The following is a 23,137-nucleotide window of genomic DNA, read 5'->3' on the forward strand; positions in this document are numbered from 1 at the left end:
GAGTCCCCATCGGCGATCTCTTTAATATGTTTCAACGTAAAGGTCATTATACCACATGGATTGATGATCTTTGCTGGACATGGAGTATGAATGGCTGTCCATGTGGTATTCCAAAATTTCTGGGAATGCCGACTAATAAAAAGAAAAATTTCGCCGGTGCGTGGGAATTACTGCAGGAAAAATTATCGGAAAAAGGAGTCGATGACATCGGTATATCATTAGCTAACTGTGAAATTATGAAAGCTAACAAAATAACGAACCCGTTGAAAGGTCATTATGAACATACTGCTATATGTTACAATGGACAGTACCAACCAGATTATATACTTTCTTACTTAGAAATGTTACAGACACAATTGAGTTTAGCGGGAAGACCATTCTTCACCTTTTTAGATCTTAATACTGGACATGAAGCCACTGGACGTCGTATTCAAACATTAGATGCAAGTTTCGCTAAGCTTATCACATCCCTAAGTCGACAAAAGAACACGTTTACACTTATATTTGGCGACCACGGTAACTCATATGGCACATTTCTAAAAACGACAAAGGAATCTAAGATAGAAATTTCTCATACTGTACTGTTTGCGCTTGTTTCGAATGATTTAAAAGACAAACTTGGCGTTGACAAAATGAGAGCATTAGACGTTAACCAGGATAGGTTGGTCAATATTTTGGATCTGCGACATACGTTATTAACATTGGTTCCGGACATTAACAACAACAGTCTTGTTGTTGATAAAAAGTTCGATACACATCCAAATGGATTATTCTTTCCCATTGATCCAAAACGATCATGTAAATCCATGGGGATAACACCAACATCTGGAAAATGCATTTGTGATGAAGGACGTGTTAATTATGGATTACAAAACGACACAAAAGTAGTAATAATGGCAGAGTTTGCAATAGGACAAATCAATAATGAAATCCAAAAAGAATTTATGGCGACTAAATGGGGTAACACGATCGGATTTGGGTCTTGTCAACGTCTTGCTGGAAAATGGATTGCTGAAGTACAGGAAAAAGTTATTAAGGTAAGTAAAGTTTGACGTATGATTCGATTTGGATAAAGTTTGTTAAAGTCAACAAATACTATGCACTATTCAGGTACTGTCCTTACCTCCTTTAAGGGGAATGTAGAATTCTCGGACTAATTGCACTAAATGCATGTATGCATTATATGGCCCCCACTATAACGTTGTTAGACTGTCTTCCAATCAATGAGTTGCGGGTCGCGTAATTTCTTTCTGCAACCATAATGGGCCGCAATTCGATAACACATAGTACATACACACAGTGGTACTTAATAAAATAAAAAGAAATCTACTAGAATTAAAACTCTACAAAGGTTTACCTGAGGTTTGAACCCACAATCTATGGATCCATAGTACAATTCCTACACCACTGTGCTTTGAGTCGTTGTGCCAGAAAGGTGTTTGTTTATCATACTTATTGATTACGGAATAAAGTGCATATACACACAATATACTATTACTAGTATATTAGTACTGATAAATACGTATATAATCTCCGATCAATAATGAACCTTGACTCACCCTAACCCTAATCCTAACCCCCTAACCCAAACCCGTACCCTAACCCTAACAATAATGAACTTTGCTTCGAACTATGCGGTTAGTGATTCATTGTTGCAGAAAGAATTAAGCTTGTGGGTTTGGAACATGCGCATATTAATACGAAACTATGCATACCCCTAATCGGTTACTCCCAGCTTACAGTGCATCATAATTCCCTGGATATGGGGGTGTTGTGGGTAATTGTAAAACCTAGTCCGCTCCCACCATAACACTATCCTAACCATAACCCTAACCATAACACTATCCTAACCATAACACTAACCATAACACTATCCTAACCATAACACTAACCATAACACTATCCTAACCATAACACTAACCATAACACTATCCTAACCATAACACTAACCATAACACTATCCTAACCATAACACTAACCATAACACTATCCTAACCATAACACTAACCATAACACTATCCTAACCATAACACTAACCATAACACTATCCTAACCATAACACTAACCATAACACTATCCTAACCATAACACTAACCATAACACTATCCTAACCATAACACTAACCATAACACTATCCTAACCATAACACTAACCAGAACACTATCCTAACCATAACACTAACCATAACACTATCCTAACCATAACACTAACCATAACACTAACCCTAACCATAACACTAACCATAACACTATCCCTAAACATAACACTAACCATAACACTAACCCTAACCATAACACTAACCATAACAGTATCCCTAACCATAACACTAACCACAACACTATCCTAACCATAACCCTAACCATAACACTATCCCTAACCATAACACTAACCATAACACTATCCCTAACCATAACCATAACACTAACCATAACACTACTAACCCTAACCATAACACTAACCATAACACTAACCCTAACACTAACACTAACCATAACACTATCCTAACCATAACACTATCCTAACCATAACACTAACCATAACACTATCCTAACCATAACACTAACCATAACACTATCCTAACCATAACACTATCCACAACACTATCCTAACCATAACACTAACCATAACACTATCCTAACCATAACACTAACCATAACACTATCCTAACCATAACACTAACCATAACACTATCCTAACCATAACACTAACCATAACACTATCCCAACCATAACACTAACCATAACACTATCCCAACCATAACACTATCCACAACACTATCCTAACCATAACACTAACCATAACACTATCCTAACCATAACACTAACCATAACACTATCCTAACCATAACACTAACCATAACACTATCCTAACCATAACACTAACCATAACACTATCCTAACCATAACACTAACCATAACACTAACCATAACACTATCCTAACCATAACACTAACCATAACACTATCCTAACCATAACACTAACCATAACACTATCCTAACCATAACACTAACCAGAACACTATCCTAACCATAACACTAACCATAACACTATCCCTAACCATAACACTAACCATAACACTATCCCTAACCATAACACTAACCATAACACTAACCCTAACCATAACACTAACCATAACACTATCCTAACCATAACACTAACCATAACACTATCCTAACCATAACACTAACCATAACACTATCCTAACCATAACACTAACCATAACACTATCCTAACCATAACACTAACCAGAACACTATCCTAACCATAACACTAACCATAACACTATCCCTAACCATAACACTAACCATAACACTATCCCTAACCATAACACTAACCATAACACTAACCCTAACCATAACACTAACCATAACACTATCCTAACCATAACACTAACCATAACACTATCCTAACCATAACACTAACCAGAACACTATCCCTAACCATAACCATAACCATAACACTATCCATAACACTAACCCTAACCATAACACTAACCATAACACTAACCCTAACACTAACACTAACCATAACACTAACCCTAACCATAACACTAACCATAACACTATCCCTAAACATAACACTAACCATAACACTATCCTAACCATAACACTAACCATAACACTATCCTAACCATAACACTAACCAGAACACTATCCTAACCATAAGCCCTAACCATAACACTATCCCTAACCATAACACTAACCATAACACTATCCCTAACCATAACCATAACCATAACACTAACCATAACACTAACCCTAACCATAACACTAACCATAACACTAACCCTAACACTAACACTAACCATAACACTAACCCTAACCATAACACTAACCCTAACCATAACACTAACCATAACACTAACCCTAACCATAACACTAACCATAACACTATCCCTAAACATAACACTAACCATAACACTAACCCTAACCATAACACTAACCATAACAGTATCCCTAACCATAACACTAACCATAACACTAACCCTAAACATAACACTAACCATAACACTATCCCTAACCATAACACTCACCATAACACTCACCATAACACTAACCCTAACCATAACACTAACCATAACACTAACTCTAACCATAACACTAACCATAACACTATCCCTAACCATAACACTAACCATAACACTAACATAACCATAACACTAACCATAACCATAACACTAACCATAACACTATCCCTAACCATAACACTAACCATAACACTATCCCTAATCATAACCATAACCATAACACTAACCATAACACTAACCCTAACCATAACACTAACCATAACACTAACCCTAACATAACACTAACCATAACACTATCCCTAACCATAACACTCACCATAACACTCACCATAACACTAACCCTAACCATAACACTAACCATAACACTAACTCTAACCATAACACTAACCATAACACTATCCTAACCATAACAACACTAACCATAACACTAACCCTAACCATAACACTAACCATAACACTATCCTAACCATAACACTAACCATAACACTATCCTAACCATAACACTATCCCTCACCATAACACTAACCATAACACTATCCTAACCATAACACTAACCATAACACTAACCCTAACCATAACACTAACCATAACACTAACTCTAACCATAACACTAACCATAACACTAACCCTAACCATAACACAAACCATAACACTATCCCTAAACATAACACTAACCATAACACTATCCCTAACCATAACACTAACCATAACACTAACCCTAACCATAACACTAATCATAACACTATCCTAACCATAACACTAACCATAACACTATCCTAACCATAACACTATCCCTCACCATAACACTAACCATAACACTATCCTAACCATAACACTAACCATAACACTAACCCTAACCATAACACTAACCATAACACTAACTAACCATAACCATAACACTAACCATAACACTAACCCATAACACTAACCATAACACTATCCCTAAACATAACACTAACCATAACACTAACCCTAACCATAACACTACCCATAACACTAACTCTAACCATAACACTAACCATAACACTAACCATAACACTAACCCTAACCATAACACTCACCATAACACTATCCCTAACCATAACACTAACCATAACACTAACCCTAACCATAACACTAACCATAACACTATCCCTAACCATAACACTAACCATAACACTAACCCTAACCATAACACTATCCCTAACCATAACACTAACCATAACACTAACCCTAACCATAACACTAACCATAACCATAACACTAACACTAACCACTAACCATAACCATAACACTAACTCTAACCATAACACTAACCATAACACTATCCCTAACCATAACACTAACCATAACACTAACCATAACCATAACACTAACCATAACCATAACACTAACCATAACACTATCCCTAACCATAACACTAACCATAACACTATCCCACTATCCCGTAATCATAACCATAACCATAACACTAACCATAACACTAACCCTAACCATAACACTAACCATAACACTAACCCTAACATAACACTAACCATAACACTATCCCTAACCATAACACTCACCATAACACTCACCATAACACTAACCCTAACCATAACACTAACCATAACACTAACTCTAACCATAACACTAACCATAACACTATCCTAACCATAACACTAACCATAACACTAACCCTAACCATAACACTAACCATAACACTATCCTAAACATAACACTAAGCATAACACTATCCTAACCATAACACTATCCCTCACCATAACACTAACCATAACACTATCCTAACCATAACACTAACCATAACACTAACCCTAACCATAACACTAACCATAACACTAACTCTAACCATAACACTAACCATAACACTAACCCTAACCATAACACTGACCATAACACTATTCCTAACCATAACACTAACCCTAAACATAACACTAACCATAACACTATCCCTAAACATAACACTAACCATAACACTATCCCTAACCATAACACTAACCATAACACTATCCCTAACCATAACACTATCCCTCACCATAACACTAACCCTAACCATAACACTAACCCTAAACATAACACTAACTATAACACTATCCCTAACCATAACACTAACCATAACACTAACCCTAAGCATAACACTAACCATAACACTATCCCTAACCATAACACTAACCATAACAATATCCCTAATCATAACACTATCCATAACACTATCCCTAAACATAACACTAACCATAACACTATCCCTAACCATAACACTAACCATAACACTATCCCTAACCATAACACTATCCCTCACCATAACACTAACCCTAACCATAACACTAACCATAACACTAACCCTAAACATAACACTAACTATAACACTATCCCTAACCATAACACTAACCATAACACTAACCCTAACCATAACACTAACCATAACACTATCCCTAACCATAACACTACTAACCATAACACTATCCCTAATCATAACACTATCCCTCACCATAACACTAACCCTAACCATAACACTAACCATAACACTAACCCTAACCATAACACTAACCATAACACTATCCCTAACCATAACACTAACCATAACACTCACCATAACACTAACCCTAACCATAACACTAACCATAACACTATCCCTAAACATAACACTAACCATAACACTAACCCTAACCATAACACTAACCATAACACTATCCCTAACCATAACACTGACCATAACACTATCCCTAACCATAACACTGACCATAACACTATCCCTAACCATAACACTAACCATAACACTATCCCTAAACATAACACTAACCATAACACTATCCCTAACCATAACACTAACCATAACACTATCCCTAATCATAACACTAACCATAACACTAACCCTAAACATAACACTAACCATAACACTATCCCTAAACATAACACTAACCATAACACTATCCCTAACCATAACACTAACCATAACACTATCCCTAAAAATAACACTATCCCTCACCATAACACTAACCCTAACCATAACACTAACCATAACACTAACCCTAAACATAACACTAACTATAACACTATCCCTAACCATAACACTAACCATAACACTAACCCTAACCATAACACTAACCATAACACTAACCATAACACTATCCCTAACCATAACACTAACCATAACACTACCCCTAATCATAACACTATCCCTCACCATAACACTAACCCTAACCATAACACTAACCATAACACTAACCCTAACCATAACACTAACCATAACACTATCCCTAACCATAACACTAACCATAACACTAACCCTAACCATAACACTAACCATAACACTAACCCTAACCATAACACTAACCATAACACTATCCCTAAACATAACACTAACCATAACACTATCCCTAACCATAACACTAACCATAACACTAACCCTAACCATAACACTAACCATAACACTATCCCTAACCATAACACTAACCATAACACTATCCCTAATCATAACACTATCCCTCACCATAACACTAACCCTAACCATAACACTAACTATAACACTAACCCTAAACATAACACTAACCATAACACTATCCCTAAACATAACACTGACCATAACACTATCCCTAACCATAACACTCACCATAACACTAACCCTAACCATAACACTAATCATAACACTAACCCTAACCATAACACTAACCATAACACTATCCCTAACCATAACACTGACCATAACACTATCCCTAACCATAACACTGACCATAACACTATCCCTAACCATAACACTAACCATAACACTATCCCTAAACATAACACTAACCATAACACTATCCCTAACCATAACACTAACCATAACACTATCCCTAACCATAACACTAACCATAACACTAACCCTAAACATAACACTAACCATAACACTATCCCTAACCATAACACTAACCATAACACTATCCCTAACCATAACACTATCCCTCACCATAACACTAACCCTAACCATAACACTAACCCTAAACATAACACTAACTATAACACTATCCCTAACCATAACACTAACCATAACACTAACCCTAAGCATAACACTAACCATAACACTATCCCTAACCATAACACTAACCATAACAATATCCCTAATCATAACACTATCCATAACACTATCCCTAAACATAACACTAACCATAACACTATCCCTAACCATAACACTAACCATAACACTATCCCTAACCATAACACTATCCCTCACCATAACACTAACCCTAACCATAACACTAACCATAACACTAACCCTAAACATAACACTAACTATAACACTATCCCTAACCATAACACTAACCATAACACTAACCCTAACCATAACACTAACCATAACACTATCCCTACCATAACACTAACCATAACACTATCCCTAACCATAACACTATCCCTCACCATAACACTAACCCTAACCATAACACTAACCATAACACTAACCCTAACCATAACAACTAACCATAACACTATCCCTAATCATAACACTAACCATAACACTCACCATAACACTAACCCTAACCATAACACTAACCATAACACTATCCCTAAACATAACACTAACCATAACACTAACCCTAACCATAACACTAACCATAACACTATCCCTAACCATAACACTGACCATAACACTATCCCTAACCATAACACTGACCATAACACTATCCCTAACCATAACACTAACCATAACACTATCCCTAAACATAACACTAACCATAACACTATCCCTAACCATAACACTAACCATAACACTATCCCTAATCATAACACTAACCATAACACTAACCCTAAACATAACACTAACCATAACACTATCCCTAAACATAACACTAACCATAACACTATCCCTAACCATAACACTAACCATAACACTATCCCTAAAAATAACACTATCCCTCACCATAACACTAACCCTAACCATAACACTAACCATAACACTAACCCTAAACATAACACTAACTATAACACTATCCCTAACCATAACACTAACCATAACACTAACCCTAACCATAACACTAACCATAACACTAACCATAACACTATCCCTAACCATAACACTAACCATAACACTACCCCTAATCATAACACTATCCCTCACCATAACACTAACCCTAACCATAACACTAACCATAACACTAACCCTAACCATAACACTAACCATAACACTATCCCTAACCATAACACTAACCATAACACTAACCCTAACCATAACACTAACCATAACACTAACCCTAACCATAACACTAACCATAACACTATCCCTAAACATAACACTAACCATAACACTATCCCTAACCATAACACTAACCATAACACTAACCCTAACCATAACACTAACCATAACACTATCCACTAACCATAACACTATCCCTAAACATAACACTGACCATAACACTATCCCTAACCATAACACTCACCATAACACTAACCCTAACCATAACACTAATCATAACACTAACCCTAACCATAACACTAACCATAACACTATCCCTAACCATAACACTGACCATAACACTATCCCTAACCATAACACTGACCATAACACTATCCCTAACCATAACACTAACCATAACACTATCCCTAAACATAACACTAACCATAACACTATCCCTAACCATAACACTAACCATAACACTATCCCTAACCATAACACTAACCATAACACTAACCCTAAACATAACACTAACCATAACACTATCCCTAAACATAACACTAACCATAACACTATCCCTAACCATAACACTAACCATAACACTAACCCTAACCATAACACTAACCATAACACTAACCCTAACCATAACACTAACCATAACACTATCCCTAACCATAACACTAACCATAACACTATCCCTAATCATAACACTATCCCTCACCATAACACTAACCCTAACCATAACACTAACCCTAAACATAACACTAACCATAACACTATCCCTAAACATAACACTAACCATAACACTATCCCTAACCATAACACTAACCATAACACTATCCCTAAACATAACACTAACCATAACACTATCCCTAACCATAACACTAACCATAACACTAACCCTAACCATAACGCTAACCATAACACTATCCCTAACCATAACACTAACCATAACACTATCCCTAATCATAACACTATCCCTCACCATAACACTAACCCTAACCATAACACTAACCATAACACTATCCCTAAACATAACACTAACCATAACACTATCCCTAACCATAACACTCACCATAACACTAACCATAACACTAACCATAACACTAACCCTAACCATAACACTATCCCTAACCATAACACTAACCATAACACTATCCCTAACCATAACACTAGCCATAACACTATCCCTAACCATAACACTATCCCTCACCATAACACTAACCCTAACCATAACACTAACCATAGCACTATCTCTAAACATAACACTAACCATAACACTATACCTAACCATAACACTAACCATAACACTATCCCTAAACATAACACTAACCATAACACTATCCCTAACCATAACACTAACCATAACACTATCCCTAACACTAACACTAACCATAACACTATCCCTAACCATAACACTAACCATAACACTACCCTAACACTAACACTAACCATAATACTAACCCTAACCATAACACTAACCATAAATATAACACTAACCCTAACCACAACCACAACAATAACCCTAACCATAATAACATAATATTTAACTCTAACCATTATGACAGCACTAACACTGATTTTGGTGGTGGTGGTGGAGGGGATTTAAATTCTGAAATTACTCCCTACCAACCCATTAAATTTGATAAGATCATTAAGCCGGTCTTGTAATGTAGTTTTATGAAATGCAACTCTATTTTCTTAATTATTTTTTCTTTCAGACTGTCACAGTAACGGAAATGAACATCCACATACCACCCGGAACCAATGCTCCTCAGTCATCAGATGTGTTTAGTGTTGTCATCCACGAGTCTCCACACTCCTCAAACAGAACTTTGATGAAACTTATGCATTATCGTAGAATAAGTACATTCGCCGTATATGACAAATGCAAAGATCCTGATGTTGATGGTACTCGCTGCGTTTGCTCACTATCTGAGAAAACTGATGAGGCCAAGGTTACAAAGCATTGGCATCAGATACCACACACTGTATTCGACCATCCAACAACAGTGGTTAGTTTAAATGATTGTTTATTCATATATGAACGCAGAACGCATTTTGGGTTGGTTATAGAGACATCATGTGACTGCCGTTATAAGCATTATCAAGTAGAGGTTGTGATAGTTGATCAAGTGAATGTGGTGTTCTCAACGTTGCCCCCTATAGTGACCGATATACGATCAGGAATGATGTCCTTTGTAGCTGCTTTTCATCAACACGATCCTATGCAAAGTTGGATTTTGGACTATGATGTTAAGTATAAGGAACTACCGTAATGGGCTATTCCGGTTGAAATCCATACACTCCCTATGGAAGACAAGATCTTATTCTTCCACACAGGGAGTGTGAATTTCAAATGGGGTTAACTGAATGAATGATCCCATTGGAAATATACACCCCCTGAGTGGGAGATTCTGGGTGGTGTATGGATTAGAACATGAATAGCCCAATAGGCGTGTACGCTACAAAAAAGTTAAGTGCTTTCATTGTTTTAAACAACTTCTGTGGACGATATATCTGTGTGTGCTGAGGGCGGAGTATGTTATGGTAACGAATGTGCACAGTGTCTGGTTTTTGTGAGTCAGAGTTATACCACAACATGCATTGGTATTATCCAGATTCGAAGACTACGTGCCTTCAAAATAGCTCTTCTGTCAAAAATGACATCGGACATTGAAGGAACTTGCACCGTTATTGGCATTGGGCCAACATGCAAAATGGCAAAACATGGCATTGCTGTGTTTGTAGACGATAACCATTGCGTTTCTAGTTTCTTTTGTGTGTGACTACGACATAGGGATAGTTCCAGTTGCTCTAGTTCTGTGTTGTGGTTCAACGGATTTTGGATTGGGAACACTGATGATTTAGTGTGCAATAACTTACTCCCCAATTCCAGAAAAATACAGCACTAATTTGTTTCGGATTACAAATATTATCTTGTTTTGCCAAATGAAATATAGCTAAATTTTAATCCTTTAGTTCTAACTGGCAAGAAAAGTCTAATTTTAATAGTTATGCAAATTGAGGGGAAATGGGCCAAAAACATGCAATTTGGCTTGACATTTTACAATTTCGGTCATTAAATTAAAAAAATGGCACTTGCCTAAGCTTTCAAATTTTGAAGTATAGGCCATGAATTTGCTCATAAATTTTTCATATTTACACAGCCGTGACGTTAGTCACGGCTGTGTCTTTTTTCTTACAGGTTCTTTCTTTCTTCTTTCTTCTTTCTTCTGTCAACCATTACATTTGCTCTAGCACTCACATGCTTACATCGATTTTGACCTAACTTCGTCACAATGATCATTGACCTTGCCCCTACATGTCACATGAAACTCGTGGGGTCAAAGGTCACGCTGGGGTCACAGGGGTCAAAAACGTGATTTCAACTCAAAATGCACCTTCTCCTACAAATTACGTAGGACAGTGACGCAACTTGCACACATGCATTGTAATTACCCAGTGTCTATAAGGTGTACACATATTTGGGGTCAAAGGTCATTAAGGGGTCACTTCCGGCATAAAACGGAATATCTTCAATTTTTTTTATTAGCTCAGGAAAACATAGGACAGTAACGGTATGTTCACATTTGAATTGCAGTTACCCAATGTACATGTGGTATTTTTTTTTTATTTGGGGTCAAAAGGTCATTAAGGGGTCACTTCCGGTTTAAAACAAAATACCTTTAAAATGCATCTTCTCCCACAAATTACGTAGGACAATGACACCACTTGCACACATGCATTGTTATTAACCAGTGTCAATGTGGTGTACACATATTTTGGGTCAAAGGTCATTAAGGGGTCACTTCCGGTATAAATCGAAATATCTTCAAAAAATTGTATAAACTAAGAAAAACATAAGAGAGTGATGGTATGTTCACACATGAATTGTGTTTACCCAATGTATTTATGGTATTTTTTTATTTGGGGTCAAAGGTCATTAAGGGGTCATTTCCGGTATAAAACGAAATACCTTTAAAATGCACGTTCTCCCACAAATTACATAGGACAGTGATGCCACTTACACACATGCATTGTTATTACTCAGTGTCTATGGGGTGTACACAGATTTGAGGTCAAAGGTCATTAAGGTGTCACTTCCGGTATAAAACGAAATAACTTCAAAAAACTTTATCAGCCAAGAAAAATATAGCACAGAGACGGTACATTCACTCATGAATTGATGTTACTCAGTGTATACGTGGTATTTTTTATTTGGGGTAAAAGGTCATTAAGGGGTCACTTCCGGTCTGAGACAAAAAAGCCTTCAACATGCCCCTTCTGCCACAAATAACATGGCAAAGTGATGCCACGTGCACACATACGTTGACATTAGCCAATGTTTATGGGATTTTCATATATTTTGGGGTCAAATGTCATTAAGGGGTCACAACACGGCTGTGTTCGTCGTCTTAGACCACAGCTAAGTCTAGTTTATGTTAATTTTGATGAATGGTTATTAAAGGTATTAGAAAACGTTTTGTGAACAAATTTGAATGCATAACCTGAAATAAGTTTCAATACACGTGTTTGGGCTTGATTGTCACAGCATACGAATAACACCCTAAAAACGCATGTTTTTGGCCCTTATTTTAAAAAACTGACCAAATATTAAAATGTGACTTTTATTGTTTGTTAGAACTAACTAAAGGATTAGGATTTAGCTATGTTTCGTTTGGCTAAACATGATAATATATTTTAATCCCAAAATATTAATGCTGCATTTTTCTGGAATGGATAGTAAAATGGGTTCACTGCCAGAGTGGCTTTTATGCATTAATATGTGTAGCAGTTTTTGATTTTGAGCATCATAGCAATTGAACCGAATTAAAATTTGAGGTGAAAATGTTATCACACTTTACACCGACTTACTAAAAAGGTATTTCTTTAGTCATTTGGATTCAGAAAATGTATAGTTCGACCTATCTAATACGTACTACTACGTTCAGTTATTGCCTTAACGCGGGGGGGGGGGGATTAATATATAGTATGCTCCAATTTTGACAAGTGCTCCAATTTTGACAAAAGAGGTGTTCATAAAAAATGTTTGTTTTGTTATTCAAGATACAGTAGGGGTGCAAATTTCAGGTTGTTGCCAGGTCACGTGACCAGCTGCTGTTTATTTGAGCATTGTAGTCAATAGTGTTATAGGTAAATCAAACACAATATGGCAATCATTTCATATTAACGTTGGTGCTTTTTCATGCATTTCACAGGAGTTTTTTCGTGGCTTACTTCTCTGCCGTGTGTTTTTCCCCCAACCAGTCCCAAGTACACGGAATAAAAAAAATCGTTGGTGCTTTAAACTCTTAAACAATGGCTGAAATTTAACCAACCATTTACGCCACTATAATGGAAAATAAAATTTGTAATTGGCTAAATTGCAGGCAATCTTGATTTAACCTGCATTTTACAACATCTGATTTATTTTTCTCTCCCCTTCTTTTTGGATTTGGTGGGGGTCTTAGAGGTGCACAGCACCTGTTCGTTACAGCCATTCACTGGACATTTTTGTTCCTTTTATGATATTTTTAAAAATTTAATGTACCGTATGTGCAATATAATATGCCAGTTATAAAGTGCAATAAATAAATAAATAAATAAATAAATAAATAAATGTGCCAATAAGACAATTGAGAAAACTGAAATCATTAATGGTCAAGAAATATCAGAAAGATGAATAATGGTCACATTGGACCACTCTCAAAGTCTCTTTTCCTTTAAGGTCTTAAAAGATCCGGAGTGTGGTCCAACTATAATAGTTGTAAACATCTCAAAAAAAGTAACTAACCCCTTAAATACTGGCCATTATTCAAAAATGGGCGATATTATTACATATATGTAATTGCGGTGGAAGCAGAATTTATATCTACGCACTTTGACACCTCATTTGTAGCAATTGTCTAAATATTGATGTCACAGCGTACATTATATTTAAATCAATGTAACCCAATATTTGAAAGTTGCAGTAAATCCTATTGCTTTGTATTCAGTATACAGCCTGTCTCAAAAGAAATTGTGCAAGTGAAAAGCGCCCTCTCTGGCAATTAGAAAAAACTGCTGTGATATGATGCTTACATCAACGTCAAGGGCGTAGTCTTAGCTCTCAAATGCTGTTTGTTCTGTTCAATTTGCTTGTTTTAATCTCGAGATATGTTTAGTTAAAGACAAAGGGGTAAAGTCACAATTGTGCCACTTTTACTAGGGAAGAGGGCTTTACATGTAAAAGTGATAGCATCAAGTTTATCAAGAGTTCCTTTGTGAAATCAAAAGAATGCATCAATTACACAATACAAAAATGTTCTAACTGTTTTTACTGTTTTATCATGATGCAGGAATGACGATTCTTTTTTCCACTTAAAAGGGCAGAGTAATGGGAGAGAACATGGACCTTTTTGAACTTCATTATTTCTGAATTGTATGTCCAAAGTATATAAAACTATACATTTTTGGAAAGGAAATGAGTCAAGGAATCCCATGGTGACGTCAGATTTGTTCAAAAATCTCAAGTTTTTGAAAAACTCACAAAAATTCACTTTTTACCCCAATTTTTTGTGACAACTTAGAAAAAAATCCGTTCGGAGTAAAAAAATTCAGTTAGCTTATCATGAAGAAGAGACATGAACTTAGGGAAGGTTTTTTTATTTTTTCGAAATTCGTCTCTTTTTCGAAATATTGAAAAAACATGTGAAAAAAAGCCATTTTGTCACTCTATTAAGCTAAAATTGCACATAATGATGTATATTTTTGTTTAAAACAAATATTTTAAAAAAATGAAAAAACCTTCCCTAGACTTTGATGTACTCTAAAGGATAGTGCAAAAAGTTTACCCTTTGCTTGCATATTTTTCGAGTTATCTTGTCACAAAAATCGCGCAATATTGTCAAAAGTGAACTCTGAGAAATCGACGTTTTAGTAAAAAAATGTCAAAATTATGCATAAAACGTCCTTAAATTTTAAAACGGTAAGACTTTCACACTTGTAAAAGCTGTATCTGGTGCATGGTCTAAATATGCATCTTTTTTTTTTTTGAATCTATAATCTCTGCTTTCAGTGCGCCAAAATTCAAAATAATTAAAAAATCTAAGTGGCATTTTGACTGCAAATTTTTGTTTTGTTTACACCACATTTGCTGGCGTTAACAACATACCGAATGCGTCTTGACTGCGTTGGACATACGCGCAGAGTTGCGCCGCGTCACGCGACGCGAATCGCGCGCGTAATCACAATATTTCGCATTCTCGCATTTCTGACTCATTATTTCCCGCCAATTTACTAAGCTGTCTTGAGCCATGTGACTTTTTAGAGTTGAAAAGAGTGAAATAAATCAAGCAAAAATACGAATAAATATTAGCAAGTTGTATTTTATCAGTTTCAAGTGAAAGAATACATCTTAGTGTTGATAAATATCAAAAAATCTCAAATTCGGTCGTGGACGAATGTGTCTTCCATTACTCTGGCCTTAAAAGAGATTCAAAGATAAATAAATACATCACATTCTGCTGTAAAAATTAAATACATGTGCATGTCAATGATTTTATCATGGTAAAAACTGTTCTCTTAGTCACTTCAGACATGTTAAAAGACAAACAAATATTGCGCACTTATACATGTTATAGGTTTTAAGAACGCGTATTACTTGTTGGGAGAGATATTAGACAAAATAATGCACACGCGCTGATGTTGATGCGTCTAATGCATGCGCCCCGAAAGGGGGAGTGCATTAGACGCATCAACATCAGCTATCATTGATTTACATGTACAGCTCTCTTCCCTAGTAAAAGTGGCACAATTGTGATTCTACCCTTTCGTTGTTAAATAAACATATCTCAAAATTGGAACAAGCAAATTGAACAGAACAAACGGCATTTGAGAGCTAAAACTGCGCCCGTCACGTTAATGTAAGCATAATGTCACAACGGTATTTTCTAATTGCCAAAGAGGGCGCTTTTTACTTGCACAATTTTTTTAAAGACAGGCTGTAATGGAAGGAAATCTGTGTAATGATATCTGAGCGTTTTTGAATTGTTGTAAGTGCAACTTTCAAGTCTGGACCTCACTACATTAAATTGACCGGTGTTTTATTGTGTTCTGAGCTATTGTATCAAATGAGGTGTCACAATGCGCAAGTATAAATTCTGCTTCCAACGCATTTGTAATACAATAGCCCGTTTTTGAATACTGGCAAATATATAGGTGGGGTACTTACTTTTTTGAGATATTTTAATTTACAAATTCAAAGTATAGACCTCTGGAAAAGGCAACCGTTACTACTAGTTTCACAGCATACCCTCACTTACGATCATTGGATATGTAACGGTTGCCTTTTCCAGAGGTCTATACTTTGAATTTGTTTCTACGCTCACCTGTAATGGGTTTGAGCACTTTTAATTCCAAAGTTGGTCACCTGAAAAACGATACTTGTGATATTTTAATTTATATTCTTATTCTAGACTGTATATGCATAGATAGATCCATGCTTCTGTTTTACAATTATATAGAATCTATTTTTTCCAACTAACAACAACAACAACAACGATAATAATAATAATAATAATAATAATAATAATAATAATAATAATAATTAATACATGAATCCGGAATGAGTGAAAAATAGTTAGAACAAAGCGCAGCTTTTAGTTCTTGATTCAGTCCGACTTTTGCTAGAAGCAAACCGAAAATGTGCTTTTTCCCAATTTCAAATTTAGTAAAATAGTGATTATGACACATTTAGAAGATTGTAAAGGTATGTCACATTTAGAAGACAGTAAAATTACGGCACATTTAGAAGACAGTAAAATTACGGTACATTTAGAAGACAGTAAAATTATGGCACATTTACACGGTTGTTTGATGGGAACATTTATTAGTTTTTCAAGCAAAACATAATGTACAACCAAATTTTAGGCTTAAACAGCTAAAAGCGATATCATGTTAATGTATACAGATGATTTTGAGTCATTCGCAACTTTAATTCCCCCTCTTTTACAAAATTATTCACTTCTATAGCATTTTTTAAAGCTTTTTCGGATATAAAATGTGCCTATCAATGACAAAATTTATAGCGCTATTTAGTTACTGGAAATTACTCTTTCAAGCTTTTATTACAAATAATTCCTTTTATTGTTTGATAAAATATGTTTATAAAATTAGCTTGTTGCTTGTTTCACCTATTCCAGCTGTTTTAATGGTAGTATTAATCACCTACCTCATGCAAATAAACAAATATGATTTAGGATAAATAGCGCCATCTATAGTTTGCATTTAGTTAATAATGAAGCCAATTCTATATACATCAAACAACCGTGTTTAGAAGACAGTAAAATTACGGCACATTTACAAGACAGTAAAATTACGGCACATTTACAAGACAGTAAAATTATGGCACATTTAGAAGACAGTAAAATCATGGCACATTTAGAAGACAGTAAATTATGGCACTTTTACAAAACAGTAAAATTATGGCACATTTAAAAGACAGTAAATTTGTGGCACATTTAGAAGACAGTAAAATTATGGCACATTTAGAAGACAGTACAATTACGGCACATTTAGAAGACAGTAACATTGTGTCACATTTAGAAGACAGTAAAATTATGGCACATTTAGAAAACAGTAAAATTATGGCACATTTAGAAGACAGTAAAATGTCCATTTCACATTTGGAAGACAATACAATTATGACAGTAAAATTAAATAACTTCCTTTTAATGACAGTACAATTTTGGTCATTGCCATATCAACGGGTAACATATGAGCAATCAGAACTGCCTAAGTCATGTTTTGTAATTTTGAGAACAAAGAACAAATAAATGTGGTTCAAGTATGCATCAGTTACGTGATCACCCTAATTATTTCGGATTATCATAGTTTCATTTGTATCATAATCATTTGTTCTTGTGCAAAGATTGGTGAATAAATATGTTTAAATGCATGCTTGAACCATATGTTTGTTCTCAAAATTACAGCAAATGACTTAGGCAAAAGGCGTAGCAGGCTGACAATATTTTGATAAGTTGTTTATGAGAATTACGTGTTATTTATTAAAGAACAAATGAAGCCCTGAGCGCAAGAAGAACGTAAGTCCACTTGGCCCCTCAACATGGATACACTAAAGTTACGTATAGTTTCTTAGGGTTTTATAAGGTTTAATACATGTTCCAGGGTGAAAACATCATGAAAGGTTGTGAAAGATTTGTTTTGGCCCCTGAACATGTATAAAACATTACCAAACTATACGTAACTATGCGCAACTTTCATTTATACATGTTGAGGGGCCAAGTAGACTTACGGTCTTCTTGCGCTCAGGTCTTCAAATGAAGAAAGGAGTTCAAAAACCTCTTGCATCCAATAGCTGCTCTGAGTTAAAATTTGTTTAAGTTATCATAATTTGATGAAATTTATTTGATAATATCAAGATGAACCAGATATGTTCACTTTAACCCAATAATGTTATGTAAAGGTAATCAAAGTATAATAAATTTTAACTCAGAGCAGCTGTTGAATGTAAGTGGTTTTGGAATTCAGCTCTTCAAATACTGGTTGTTTCATGTGAGAATTAAATGTTATTTATTAATTAAAAATGCTCATTGTTTCATGTGTATACTTTCTTGTGTTAATACACCCCCTCCCCTACAATATGCACACTATGCAACAATGGGCATCAGGCACAACATCTTTTTTGGTCCTATAGCACTATCGGTTTTGCGAAGAGGTAACGATGACACTTTTTATCGTACCCTGAACATTTGTACAGTGCATTCCTTTTTTTTTTAATGAAAAACAATAGCAAGTTGCATAGAACTTTTAATTATTATGCTTGATACAATTTATTACATCTCCAGGGTGTGATGTTAAGAGTCGTCGGTATCTAACTGGGCACCGATAGCTATATAAGACCAAATTGGATGTGGTGCCTTAGTACTTGAACAAACACTTATAATCAAAATCAGAAAAGTACATTCCCTGGATCCCGGCCCTGGATCTCTTAATATAATCCCATAAAACCACAGTCCTGATGGGCCAGCCCCGATCCTTGCAGACATGGGATACACACAGCATTAATTTTAATAGTAACAAGATGGTGTGAAACATCGGCTACTGACATACACCCCATCTTTTGTATTGGATCGGGATGGAGTCATCCTATACAAAGATGGGACGGATTTCCTTCTCACTCCTGAAGTACTGCAGTGTAACACTGCAAACTGGCACATACCATTATTTCATCTATATTTTGATTGAAGGAAGATGCAAATTAACAAGTTTTCTTCATTGCATGCCCTGTTAGAATTAAACAACAAAGAGTTTTGGAACAATAGAGCTAGTGCTGGACTTTGCATTGATTAGCATAATAAAACTAGCGTCATGCTTTCATTGATTAGAACATAAAAGTGCAATTCCTTCCTTATGTTTTAGCTCACCATTTCTTGAATTCTCAACCAATTTCAACAAATGAGGTCTTAAATCAGAGCTAAAGTAGACATGTACTGGATGGAGAAGGAGAAGGAGAAGAAGAAGAAAAAACATAAACCAGTTAATTTGTAGAATCACTGATTATCTCTGACGCATGAACGGATTTTGATCATATTAAGGTAATACACTATTTTAAAGTGTTGCGATTTGGTAGTTCACAACATCTTGCGAATGGTAGTGAGCTTCGGCAAAAATTGCAGTGCTCATTTCCTAGCGAGCGTGTAGAAGAATTCAAATATCACAGAAATGCTTTTATAGGTCCTGTGGTTTTTGAGTTATGTTGCAAAGAGGGCTTAAACAACAACACTTTTGTAAAATGTACATAACTCATTAATAACAATAAATTAAGCAAGTTTTCAAAATATATGATTTGTAGAATGAACTTTTGCAAAACATCAAAGTGTTATTTTTCAATAATATATTGATTTAGACAATAAAAATTGATTTTTTTGGCTGCTTCGACCAACAATACCACATCTCCTACCCTTAAAGAAAACAGTTTTAATTTTTTAAGAAATAATTTTAATGCCAATATTTTAAGTTAAGTTCCCCAATTCACAGATCCTATGTTTTTTGAGACACACCGTAGTAATTTGAGGGCGTAGTTATGAAATTTCGAAATGCCCCTTTTCTCTACTCAACTTCATTATACAGGCTTTCAAACGGTTTCATCTTTATATAATATATTAATACGCATCGTCACCAGGATTTCCGCGAAGGTGAGCAAAGAGGACTAAAGGAGGTTGAGAGGCGAATCGAGATGGGCAAAATTTGACGAAAGTTATGAGAAAATGGGCAAAAAGGCATAATCAAACATCTAATGGCGGACCGGGTGGCGGACACTCGCGGCAGCATCCCTTCTCTCCCGTGCGTTAATCGTCGCGACTCTAAAAGCAGCTTTAATATAATTTTACAGGTATTTGAATGTGAAATTTACCCAGTGATATGCTTCCTTAAAAGTTTATAATTTTAATCATATCTGTCATTTTTAATCTAGTTGTCCAACGGGCATATCAATCTTTGTTTTTGGTTGCATGGCGTCAAAATTTGGCAATCGGGCAAACCTTTATGCGAGCCCGCGTCCTGGCCAACCCTCATCATCCAACAGTCTCCATCCATCATTGATGTGTGTTGCCACTCTGCATGTAAGCCAACTTCAAAATTGAATTGTTAATTACGTTGTTTACCACCATCGTCATCCACTCTCATCCTTTGTCGTCTGTGAGCCTTCTGTGTACATCGGAAAGTTGGGAAAAACCAAAAAAGTTCTGACAGGTGACGTTTCAGGAAGCTTTCATGCTTCTTTCATCAGAGGAGTAAGAGGACCACTCCCTCAGATAACTCCTGTGTAGGTTTCTAAATATATTATTCTGTTTTGGTCAAGCTAAGTACCGTAACGATATTTTATAGCAAAGTAGTGTAAAATATTTTGCGCCTTTTCCTAAATTGTGCAACTTACCAGGGAGCACCCCCTTAGCCAACCCCTCGCGTATGGATTTAAAAAAAAATAATGTATATGTTTTGGCTTCTGTTTTGGTCATACTACTACACATTATGTTTAAAGCAAAATAATGTAAAAATAAATGTTCACCAAAATTAATGTCTTCAATTGGGCCTTCAGTTTCCTAAACTGTCCAACTCCAACGCCGTTTGGCTTTTATTATAGTTGTCGTTTTGTTTCTGTTTTGGTCATGCTAAACCTTGAAAGCAAAAAACGTTTATATTTAATGATATATTTAATAACATCCCCCTAAAATTCAGTGCGTCGAGCAAACGCAACCTGATGGCCACTCCGCGGCAATTTCCGCATTTCATGGTCCGTTCTTGGCTCAGCAAGAAAATTCGTGCGCACTCAGTTGCCAGAGTTTTAGGTTTTATTTCAATTTTTCCACTCACTATCGTAATAATCTACACCAAGGAGAAAAAGTGATTTATGCCAAAAAAGAAGAAGAAGAAGAAGAAAAAAAATATGATGATACGGCAATGATGACATAGTCAACACGAATATTGAATGATAATGTTGGATCAAAATGAAAATGAAGATAAAAAACGATTAAATTGTTTCTAAGGCGACGAAAAAACCATGCTCTAAAAACACGGCACAAACATCAATATTTAAAAAAAAATAAGGTTGGAAAAGGTTGTCAGAGTTGAATGTTTGGGTCTGAAGCCTGTGCTGCATCAGAATCTTGGAATTGTCGAAATTCTGGAAAAGAAAGAAAGAAAGAAACCAAGAAAGAAAAGAAACTTCGATTCGTTTTGCTTTATTTCCTCATTAATGAAAAATAAAGAATTCGGAAAGAATAAAAAGAGACAGATTGTAAGAAGGAAGAAAGCTCTAAAATGCCTTTAAGTAATACGGTCACGTACGCAACCCTTAGCACTTACTTTACCTATAGTATTTATACCGTATAGCGCCACCCATGAAATTGTTTAATACAAATATTACGACGCCACCAATAATATGCTTTTGTCTCCTCAAATAATAATAATAATTATTGTTT

The 23,137-nt window shown here is 35.6% G+C and overlaps 1 protein-coding gene across 1 annotated transcript; it reads left to right on the forward strand.

Annotated features, from left to right (window-relative positions):
• Positions 1-5: 5 nt before the first annotated feature.
• LOC140163173 (uncharacterized) lies at positions 6-14,252 on the forward strand. Its single transcript, XM_072186559.1, has 2 exons — positions 6-1,037; positions 10,874-14,252. Exons 1-2 carry the CDS (start codon positions 27-29, stop codon positions 11,429-11,431), a joined length of 1,569 nt encoding a protein of 522 aa, XP_072042660.1. The 5' UTR covers positions 6-26; the 3' UTR covers positions 11,432-14,252.
• The last annotated feature ends 8,885 nt before the right edge of the window (positions 14,253-23,137 follow it).

This window comes from Amphiura filiformis, chromosome 10 (genome assembly GCF_039555335.1).
Source record: "Amphiura filiformis chromosome 10, Afil_fr2py, whole genome shotgun sequence".
Classification (NCBI taxonomy): Eukaryota; Metazoa; Echinodermata; class Ophiuroidea; order Amphilepidida; family Amphiuridae; genus Amphiura; species Amphiura filiformis.

Coding starts and splice junctions, on each gene's coding strand:
- LOC140163173 (XM_072186559.1), top strand. CDS start 27: ATGTTTCAACGTAAAGGTCATTATACCACATGGATTGATGATCTTTGC. Junction 1,038..10,873: donor TACAGGAAAAAGTTATTAAG/GTAAGTAAAGTT, acceptor TTTTTCTTTCAG/ACTGTCACAGTAACGGAAAT.